The sequence below is a fragment of the Benincasa hispida genome, chromosome 3, assembly GCF_027475165.1.
Source record: "Benincasa hispida cultivar pf3 chromosome 3, pf3_genome.v1.1, whole genome shotgun sequence".
Lineage (NCBI taxonomy): Eukaryota > Viridiplantae > Streptophyta > Magnoliopsida > Cucurbitales > Cucurbitaceae > Benincasa > Benincasa hispida.
In genome coordinates, this window is record NC_143480.1 from 51017591 (window position 1) to 51028598 (window position 11008).

Consider the following 11008-nt stretch of genomic DNA (forward strand, 5'->3'; position numbering starts at 1 on the left):
CCGTTCATAAACAAAACAATTCTTTTTACCATAGAAAAGAATTTTTTCAAACCATTGAAGACTAAATCCTAAAATATAGGGACTAAATTTTACAAAATGTACGATTAAAACTAATTTTAAACATAATAAAGATGATTTTAACTGTTTTAAAATCTCAATGTACACTAATACTACTTAAACAAACACTCAGTGGTGAGCAAACTCATCTCATAACGTTCGAGATTACCGACTTGGTAAAGAAATTTGAGAGTTCCAAATAGAGAGTCAAGCCAGCGTATTAAAGATGCCATTATGGAAGGAGTTTGTTCATCCAGTAATGTGCCATTGTAGATTACCACAAAATCATAAGCAAAGCCTTAAATTATAGACTATAAATCCAATGATAATCAAAATTGGATTTAGAGGGAGCATTTGTCCCTTCCAACCGTGGGAAAACACTAACTTTATTTTCACGTCCTCTTATTATTTCCCACCATTATGATTATTTAGGCTGCTACGTCTATATATATATATATATATATATTTATATATTCATTCGATCAACGTTAAATTATGCCCATATCAAAGCTTCGGCTAGACATACCCCCTCAGGCTACCATTTGCAATTTGTATATACTCCCCTTCCCCAACTTCAGATTTCTGCCTCCAAGGCACAACCAGATGAATTTTATCGAAACCCAACTTCTTCGTTGAGGCGATCAAATGACTAATCCAAATAATCGAATCTTCAAACTACCACCTAAAATATAACATGCTCCAGTCTTCTGAGGTGTTCCTCCACTGCTCATCACTTTTCGATCTCGTCAGAAATGTCGGCCTTCCCTAGGTAAACCAGCTGCATTTCCTCTCTCCAGATCTTGGTTTTTCATAACATTTTGAGAAGAAAATGGGCATAAAAGTGAAATTGTCAGGTGATGATGGAAATCTTTCAAGTAAAGAGAAAAAAGAGTGCAGTAAGAGAGGGAAAGAAGGTATATACCGTGTCACGGAATTCGACTCTAATGTGTGGAACATTTGTTCTGTGAATATCATTTCCTGCAGGTCCTCTCTTGTAATATTCTTTTCCAATCCAATGCGACTGCAACAAAAAGGTCGAGTTCCAGCAGTCATTGATAAATGTTGCAAATGGGGGCAATAGGAGACATCGGAAAGAAATTTGCAGATATCAGTGATTCTATGTATTTGCATTTGAGAAAATGCACGTTCACAAGGAAATATATTGATGATCTCACTCAAGTATGGACTCAATTTATATTAATCAACTGCTTCTCAAGAGTCATTCTACAACTTATCCTATTCAGGTACGGCCATTGGGCTTCTACAACCTATAAAGCAAACCCAACCAGTAAAACACATCTATTCATGTAAGGCCGTTGCTGCTGGTTAACTTCTGTCCAAGGTATCCCTTTCATCATAGTAAAGATAAATAAATAAATGGGGAAGATACATTTGATCTTGAACATTTAGGATTTTAACGAGACGTAGGAAACAGATGTTTTCCATTGAACATATTTAAAATCATAGTTGGATGCATCATACGCAGTTGGAGGAATAAGAGTATTTTCTCCGCATCATAAATTCATAGTATATGAGTGGGGGATTTAAGTAAATATTTATATAGCTCCAAAGTTCTGTATGTACCTTCAGAGCATGAGAGAAACCTGATTGGTAGACAGAATTGCGTGCTATTTCACATAGGTCACAAGAACTCAGCTTCCAGACCTGTACAATAAATTTTAACTTCAATAAAAAAAGAAAAAGAAAAAGAAAAGGTAAACAAGATAAAAGAAACAAAGTGTAGAAATGCAACCTTCTATACAGAGCTCAGAAGAAAGTTGAAAGGGGTATAAGGTAAAGGAAAGATGAACTTACTGAAGCAGCTATGCTATATTCTTCAACCAGAGGTTCTTTTGTTAAGTGGATTTGGAGAGGATCATCAGTTGAAAGAGAGACATTTAGACCACGAGAAAAGAACATGGGAAATGGATTCCGGTGATAGTCCAAAAACAGGGAGTTGTTGCTAAGCGGAGACATAGCCAGACCAACCTGTTAACGCAAGACGTGTTCAAAATAAGAGACAGTAACAATGAAAATTATGCGAGTTTAATGGGAAGAAATTGTTGTCTGCTTCATTACCTGTGCTAGATAATATAAATACTGAAGCACTGGAGACTTTCTCAAATTGATTCCATGTGCAATGCTATGAGCAGTTAGGAAAGTTGCAGCAAGGTGGTCAATATCACCAGCCTGAAAAGAATTCTATGCATAAGTTGAATGTAAAAAATGTAACGTATCATCAAATTTGAGTAAATTTCTGAAGTACCTCCCCAGAATGTGGACGAAGGTTTATAGTGGTCATGCCCTTTGATTCACGAAGCTGAAAAGCAATTCGAAAGGTTATAACCCTAGGAAAAGTTAAGCATGGAGGAAGCACAGACCAAAACATCGGTCATGATATAAACGCAGGAAATATTGTGAAAGCCCAAAGGAGTACAATTAAAAGAACATCTAAAATGCCACCCATAAAAATAACTTTGTATTGTGCCGAGCAAAACATAATTTATTTTAAAACAGACTCGTCTAAAGTTGTAAAATCAAGTATAGAATCTTAAAATGGGCCATTTATACCACATTCACGTAATGGACTGCTATGTACTTTCAAATTCAATAAACAAAATGACACAAAGTAACGAGCTTAAGATCATTTCGTTATAAACCTTATTTAGTGTGTAGAGGTTGGCATAGCAGTAATAGAGATAGTATGAGAATGCGGGATTGAAAACATTTGTCCACTGAGCAGGCGTTGGCATGTGCTTGGTAGGGCGTCGTTCAGGTTTGCTTTCATCATCAACCAAATCCAAACCAACAACCTGAAAAGTTCATAAAAGAGAATAAATTTGAAAATTCTGCACCCACGTTGAGTGAACAAGTTTATGGTGCGTGTAACATAGGTTACTTCCTTACAAAATTATATAAAACATAAGTTACAATGGCAGAATAAATGAGAACACAATTCTAGCAACAATGGTTTCAGATACAAACCTACCAAAATCAATAGGACATATTTCGACGCTATCTTCATTTAAAAAGACTGATATGCTCCTGTAATATAACAAACCTGTTTCAAGAAAACATGCAACTGCGGATGTGAATCTGGATCCACCGTGACCTCAAACAATGGAAGGAAGATGTTATCAAGAATGTTTTGAAACGAAGTCACAATCCCCATTTCCTTATACACATTGTAAAGTCGTGGCAGCTGAAATGCAAACCATAACAAAATATAAGGGTGACAATTTTCTGAAAGGATAGTACTTCTCAGTGTCCTTGTTGATATGTACAAAATACAGAGGAGTGCTGGATAATACGCCATTTGTAAACTTAAAAACAAAAAGCTTAAGCCCCATTTGGGTAACGATTTCGTTTTTGGGTTTTGGTTTTTGAAAATTATGCCTTTTTTCTTCTCATTTCTTACCATAATTTGCATATTTATTAAGTACAATAGTTGTATTATTAGCCAAAAATTCCAAAAACAAAAACAAGCTTTTAAAAACTACTTTTTTTAGTTTTCAAATTTTTGCTTGGTTTTTTTAAACCATTGGTAAAAGGTAGATAACTAAGGAAGATGTTTGGAGGTGTAAGTAATGTCCATAGGCTTAATTTTAAAAAACAAGGCCCTAGTGATATCCATAAGATGCCTATGAAGAAAATTTACAGTTCCTTAGTGAAGCATAAGAATTAAGAACCAGAGAAACTCTAAACTCTAATTTTCATAAAAAGCATTAGGTAATAAGTCAAAAACTGTGACATAAAGATGGTGATAAATAATTTTCCAAGAAATAATGCAACTTCAGTTCACTTAATAAAGCCAATTGCAGTAAACCCGAACCAAATTTGATATGACAAGCCAGGCATATATGATAAGCCAAAATGACCTTTTTTTGTTATTGTGCTTTTGAAGGCTGCATTACCTGGATCAACCATACAACATTTTCACTGTACAAATCATTATTAATTATCCAGCTGGCAAGTTGATCCCATTCACTTTGCTTCCTTCCATATATAGATATCCGATATTCAGCCATCTGCACTAAAAGAATGAAACATCAAACATGCAAAAATAAAAGTAGGAAGGACGACATATTATACTCATCAACATAAATTTGCATAAAGCTACCATGAGTTTATTTTTCATGCATCCATCAGCTATCAAGTATCAAGGGACAACTCAACTATCAAATATAGTGGGATCCCTCAAACATGCTTACTCCATATCATGGACATGACATATAACTTTTCAAATATTAATTCAGTAAAAGATACTGTACACGATCCTGGACATATGTATCACTAAAAGTTTTATTTCATAGACTGGAAAACAATAGGAAATAATTCATAAACATAAAAACGTTAATTATATTACAATTACAATTTGCTAAAGGAGTATCTTGAAACAAAAGTTCTATAGAAGCATAAAAAACGAACATTGCACATAATATATGAATACGAAACTGTATTGAAATAATTCCACCATTTCTCATTCACATGCTAAAAATAAATATTCATTATTCTCCTTTTCTTTTGTATTAAAGCTCCCAAGTCTGATAAATGTCCAAAGGGTGTGTGTTCAGTAGGATGAATTTTAGGATGGTGAAATGAGGTAGGAAATGTCTCACCAGATCAAAAATTGAAGACAAGATAAGGGTTTAGAGCAGGGCTGAAGATAAAATCTTATTTCCCTTCACGAGTTACGACTTGGATTGGATTCTTAGAGAGTCGCCATTTAGGTTGGATTCCTTGGTTAACGATGGATTAGACAGGCAGCTTTGTCTCCTTAGAAATAATTTGTTTTTCAATGCAATATGAATCCCATTTCCTTAGCAAAGCTTATCAATAGCAGTTTGCTCGACTTTCTGTCCATATTTCTTGAAAAGGGAACCAGTTTGAAAATACCTTTTGGAGACTTTCCTTTCCATTGCATTATTCCTTCCCTGTGAAAGAGTCTTTAGGATTGGTGCACGATAGCGCCATCTTTCATATGCAATGGTGGTAGGAGTGGAGTTCAACAGTCTGTACAGGAAAGCTCTTTTTTTCTTATAAAGAAACTGAGCTTTCTTCAAGAAAAATGAAAGAAAACAAAAGGACAAACAAAAAGACAGCCCAGCAAGAGAGGCCAAGCACCAAAGTGAACAGGAAATCTGAATTGGAAGAGCCTGTTGGTTTAAAGTTTTTGGGTTGTCCTAAGTGTATCCCCCTCCCACTGTCACAACTCATCCATGGAAGTACTTCTGAATTCTCTTTTTGAAGTAGAGTTACCACGGCAAGCGAATAAACTAACAAGAGGATTTAAGAGGCATAGTGGACACTTGGAGGATGTCTGGAATCTGTCTGTTTGGATTTCACCCATCTGGCCTTTTTTCCAAGTCTTTTGTGATTTTTTTCCTTTTCTTTTATTACAAATGATTAGAGCTCTTTCTTGTAACTACTGTTAGTTGTATTTATTTTCATCTAGCAGCTCCTCTCCATATCCTGTAGGCTAATATTTAAGAGAGAGAGAGAGAGATTGAGAGAGCGGAAAAAGTATATTTAGGTTCCATCATAGGAAGTTGACATCATAGAAATTACTAAAAGCAGAGACATAGATGAACCATCATCGCTTTTTTCCCCTTCCTCTAAAACACAATGCTATCCACACATTTTCTGAACAGAGAATACAGTTGACATAGATAGAAAACATACTTGGTATATGCTAGAAATTTTAAACCCACACCCATAAAGCAAATGAATTCAGAATAGCGTATCTAACTACAAAGATGGAAGAATGATGCACCTGATATTTACTTGCAGCAAGATCAGAAAATACTTGTTTGGTCAGCTCACCAAGGAAACGGCCTTCAAAGAGACATCCATCAGAAATATCAAAAACTAATAGAATGCAACAGTCTAGTAAAGTTCCTTAAGAATGCCATAGAGATGACAAACTAGTCAAAGAACCATATCTACAGCCACGTCTCTGGTGATTTAAACCAGCAACAAAAAGGCTGCATGCTATTATCATCCATTGATGAAAGGATTAACACAAAAAGGATATATTGGGTATATAGAGTTATTATGGGATTGGGGACAGAATATACGTGTAGGGTATATGAAGTTATTTTAAGGAAGAAATGAATGAATAATCTTACAAACTCAAATAAAAGCCCTATTTTAATAAATTATCTATCTTCAGTTATACAGCCTATTGAAAAGTGTTCAAGGTCAAATAAATTGTTCTCTCATCTTATTATTCATTCTACTATTTTCTTCCTATTTTAAGTTTACTTACATTTATCTATTATGTGCCTCGTAAAAGAAACCCACACGGTTTCTTTTTCTTTTTTTTTTTTTTTTTTTTTGCACCTTGAGCTGCTTCAGCTCCAAAGGACTATTGTGCTTTAGTGCACATTGAGCTTTAAGAAAGCATTGAATTATTTCTCTCTCTCTCTCTATATATATATATATATACATACACGAAAGAAGAAAGAGAGACCTTCCATCAAACCAATGAAAAAAAGAGATCATTACATCAACTGCAAATGCATGTTTTGGCTTGCAGATTATAAATTCTCCTTATTCCTTAAACTAATTTCAGTACGTAAATCACAGTCCCAAAACCCTAAATTGACCAACCAAATATGCAACAAAGAAGAATGTGCAAACAAAATCAAATGTCACACTATTCTCATGTCAAATCTAACAGTTTATAAAATAAGCAACATATACCTTGAATTAGATTGTCCAGCTTTAGGAAGATCTCCCTGAGTCTACTTTGACCACAGGGATTGTATTTAAGATTGAACTTATCAAAGCGGTGAAATGTGCTCTTGTCAGCATGAACATCCAAGAGGTCAACATTTAAGTCGTACCTGTGCTCCATATGTCAAAAGAAATCAATATTCCAGTCATGGACATAATTTAATAGAAATTTGAAGTTCAAAGTGGACAAAATCAGTATATCTTGTTTTTCCTGTTTGGATGTTGAATGTAAGTTGTTCTTCGTGATCAAAGAAAATGGATAAGGAAAAACTTACCCGGATAAGTCCAAGCTCTCAAAAACTTCTTTCAAGGTCAAATATGTACCATCCCGAAATATTACAACCTAAGTAGAGGGATACAAATAAAAAAGAAAACAACTAAGAGCAGTTCACCAAATGACTTAGATGTAGGGCATCAATTCTTACAATCATAATAGACACGGGAAGAAACACTAGTCAATAAATCAAAAGTCATTTTCATTACCTCATCAGGCTCTTTTCTCAATTTGGACTTTATAAATCTCAAGAGATGTTTCTGGTTCATGCACGCAGAGTGATGAACATGAGTATCCACTTTCCTGACATTGTAAAAGTCACGGTGTGGAGCACTTTTCTGAGCCAGAAATTCCTTGTCCGCATTAAGCATCAGATGAAGATTGAATTTCTGAATGACGTAAAAGTATAGGCTTATCATCAAGGATGCCAAATAGAAACGTTAACAAACATTTCAATAAACTAAAGCATTATAGGACATATACCTGTTCAAGAAGATTCAGTCGATGGTGGCAAAGAGTTCTAATGTTTCCTGCTGCAGTGACTCTAAGTATGTGATGAAGATCGGTAAAAAAGGTGGTTGCATCAGCAACAGGAAACAGTTCTTCCTTTGCTGCAAATGATTTAAATAAAACTCAAAAGAAGAGCAATTAAAAAGAGACATCAAAAGTTTGTGGGGATGTCCTACAATTTTTGTCTGCATAGACGTGAATGACCCCATCTTGCATCTCAAAATGATGCTGCAGAAAGAAAATATAAATTGAATAAGAGGAACAATCAAATAAAATGCATAACTATGAGAACAAAGGACATTTGAAGCAGAATTAGTAACATGCAGTACAATATACTAGACTTATTTGTCAATATTGACACACTCACATCAGACTTGCCCTCAGAAGTGTATTGAAACGGATCTGGATTAGGTTTTGGTGTACTGGGGTCAGATATGATTTCTTTCTCCCATGGAGCAACAGCTTCGCTGAATACATATCTTTTCCGCATCTCAAGGCATTCTTGAAGAACCAGATATGATTCTACTTCATCAGGTAACGGTACCTCTAGAAAAGCACCAGACAAATAGAAACATATTAAAAATCAAATCTGTACCCACGTATGAACAAAATCCCTAATAATCCATCCAACACAACAAACAAAATGGCATGTTTACCTCTAACAGAAAACATAATATCATGTCCAATGATCACTTATACATTCTTTACGGAAGATTACATCAATATGCAGACATGACACAAAAAAATAAGACCATGCCACGATGTTAAGCACCTTACAATTACGACTTGTATAATTATTATCTAATTTTCAGAGAAAATAAAGAAATAAGTCACATAAAAAGGATCCAACTAGTAATACCAGATGGGGTGATTTTGAGCCGTACAAAAGTTTCTTGTTCAGGCTCTTTCCTCAAAATATCAGCTGTGATTGGATCAGGCTGAACACCATGCAGATCACCAGATATACTATGAGATCGGATCATACTTGAAGCAGCCAAAGCAATCTGCTCTCCATTGGCATTAATGTGATCGGGAAGATTTTCAAACATACCCTTACATTCTGGACCCTGCACGTAGGGGGATAAATGCAACACTGTAAGTACTCCCAAGCTCCAAAGGCCATTAGATGCCCACGAAAATAAGAACATGCAAGGGAGTTAAGTACTCACTGCATTTCCATTAGTAAGCAGATATCCCGAACTTAATTTAGTATCCTCAGTTAAATTATCATCTTCGTCATCCGACCCTTCAACACTCTCGAAGGCACTCGTACTTGCAATGGGGGACTTCGGTGAAGTAGGCCTAATTGATCTCTTGGTAGAATTTTTCCCTGATACAAATGATTGTTTGGAGGGATAAGTACATTAATATACAGTGTCAGCCTTTCAATCTTAATATCGATAGGTGAAAAATAGTCAGAAAAATTGCAAGGATGATTCAGATTATCTGGAGTCCTCCTAACAGATTGAAATCATGGGTTTTGGAAGTTGGAGTTGTAAATACATGAGCCAAAAAAAAAGTTGAATGAACCAATTCATGCTAACTATTTTCAGACAAGTTGAAAAAGCCAGGGTCACCCATATCCTTGGCATTTCTTAAAGCAAAGACTATAGATGTCAATTGAAATTATATATCCAGAACGAAATGAAATGGAGCAAATTGCTTTAGCCCATGAGTGATCTCCTGTCAAACATTGCCAAAGTTGATGTAATACCTATACCATCTTTCAACACATTGACTTGATAATTTAGATTACCAAGTTTTTTAAAACTTCAAGCTTTATCTCTTTAATATAAAACAGTCAAACTTTAATCACGATCCATTTTAAATGACCTGAATAGTCAAACCAAATTTTTTCAATAATCTAAAAGGTAGGATAGTCCGTTTTTGTTCCAAAAGAAGGGAGAAAAGAATTATCGAGATGACCATGAACAAATCACAAATAATCTATCAAGGTTAGCCGGTTATGTTACAGACATGCTGGAAATTTCAGAAAGACGATTTAAGAATGGGATTATGAAATACATGACAGGAGACTCCTTGGATTGCATGGCTTAAGAATTAATCAACCGAATAAGACCACAACTGATTTTCCCAAATAGGGTAAGAGAAAGTTCATGACCTATCAGAAACTGCTATCTGCAGTACTATTGGTCATATGAAGATCAAAATACTCCTAATTTGGAATCCTATTAAGAAACCCCGATTCATCAGAACTTAATAGTTAATCATGATTCTAAAGTTAAAAACAATACATCAGCCGTATACATTGAAACAAAGCAGTGATAAACCTCCTTCTGGATTATTTTAGAACCAAAGGCGCCATAGAAGTATCCAGTAACATTAGATGCTAAAAAAACAAAGCATTCCCCTCGAAATCCAACAAAACCAAACAGTTTTTACTTTTTATGCATTCAAAGTCCATCAATCTTCGGAAGAGAAACCCGTTGAATCCATACCTTCAGGGAGTGTATGTAACCTCGGGAGCCCAGCCGGAATCACGTCCAGCAGTACTTGTCCATTTCGCTTCTCGTCGCCATCAGCCCCACCGGAAATAGCAGTAACATCCGGCAACGAAGAGGAACCCCTCCGATTATAACCATTTCCTTTACGCCGCACATGGTTTCCACGCTGCTTCTTGGAATGCCTCGGCGACTCAACCTCCAAACTATCGTCCCGCTCCCTTTCTCTCTCCACGGTCTTGGCAAACTCCAGCAGCTGAGTTAGGGTTTTCCGGTGCATATAATAAGCCGAAACAGCAACGACGGAAGCCCCTATCAAAGCGGCCATGGCCATGTGCAAAGGATAAGTATCCATTGAAGTTTGCTATGAGAAAACGACGCGTCTCTAACCAGAGAGAAAGCTCTGAATCGTTACTAGCAAACGCCAAAATGATTAACAAAGCACCGATTTGTTCGAGCAAATGAATGTTTGGTTTGATATTTATAGAGAAAGATATATCAGAGAGAGAACCCAGAGACTGCATAGAGAAACAGAGAGGGAGAGATTTACACTACAGCTTTTTCTCTCTCCTACTCTGCCCTCTCTCACCATTTTCTTTTTCTTTTTAGATTTTTCTTTTTTATATATGTCCAATTAGGGTTTTTTTCCTTTTTTTTCTCCTTTCATCTTCTACTATTTTTTTTTCCCTTTGCTCGTAAAATGTTCACGTTAAACTTTTTTTTCGGTAAAAATCTTCCTATGCTCTAAAATCATAAAATATGAATGTCTCTATAGATTTTTATTATATTTATAAATATTTTTAATTGACATTTAAAATAATTCTCAATTTTTTTCTAAATTCTTATAATGTTTATTTTTGTTTACATGAAAATTTTATTTAATAAACTTTGAAAAATGTTTATTTTAATACTCGGGCAACCATGTCATTTTTTACATTAAGTTTTTTTAAAAAGTTAGCTCATTTCA

General features: G+C 35.2%; 1 protein-coding gene across 1 annotated transcript; it reads right to left on the bottom strand.

Moving 5' to 3' along the window:
* Positions 1-257: 257 nt before the first annotated feature.
* Positions 258-10645, bottom strand: LOC120073402 (AMP deaminase). The gene is made up of 19 exons (XM_039026245.2): positions 10039-10645; positions 8749-8909; positions 8439-8646; positions 7947-8125; positions 7756-7807; positions 7553-7680; positions 7279-7458; positions 7071-7138; positions 6763-6905; positions 5831-5892; positions 3972-4085; positions 3119-3259; positions 2718-2870; positions 2324-2377; positions 2137-2247; positions 1873-2046; positions 1642-1722; positions 980-1078; positions 258-856 (listed from the first exon to the last, which is right to left on the bottom strand). Exons 1-19 carry the CDS (start codon positions 10394-10396, stop codon positions 788-790), a joined length of 2535 nt encoding a protein of 844 aa, XP_038882173.2. The 5' UTR covers positions 10397-10645; the 3' UTR covers positions 258-787.
* Positions 10646-11008: the final 363 nt, after the last annotated feature.

What these genes read in the sequence shown, in the direction of transcription:
- LOC120073402 (XM_039026245.2), bottom strand. Translation starts at nt 10,396, where the DNA reads ATGGATACTTATCCTTTGCACATGGCCATGGCCGCTTTGATAGGGGCT. An exon ending in TGCTTACTAATGGAAATGCA is followed by an intron (nt 8,647 to 8,748) that starts GTGAGTACTTAA and finishes CCCTACGTGCAG; the next exon opens with GGTCCAGAATGTAAGGGTAT. An exon ending in TTCGTCCACATTCTGGGGAG is followed by an intron (nt 2,248 to 2,323) that starts GTACTTCAGAAA and finishes AATTCTTTTCAG; the next exon opens with GCTGGTGATATTGACCACCT.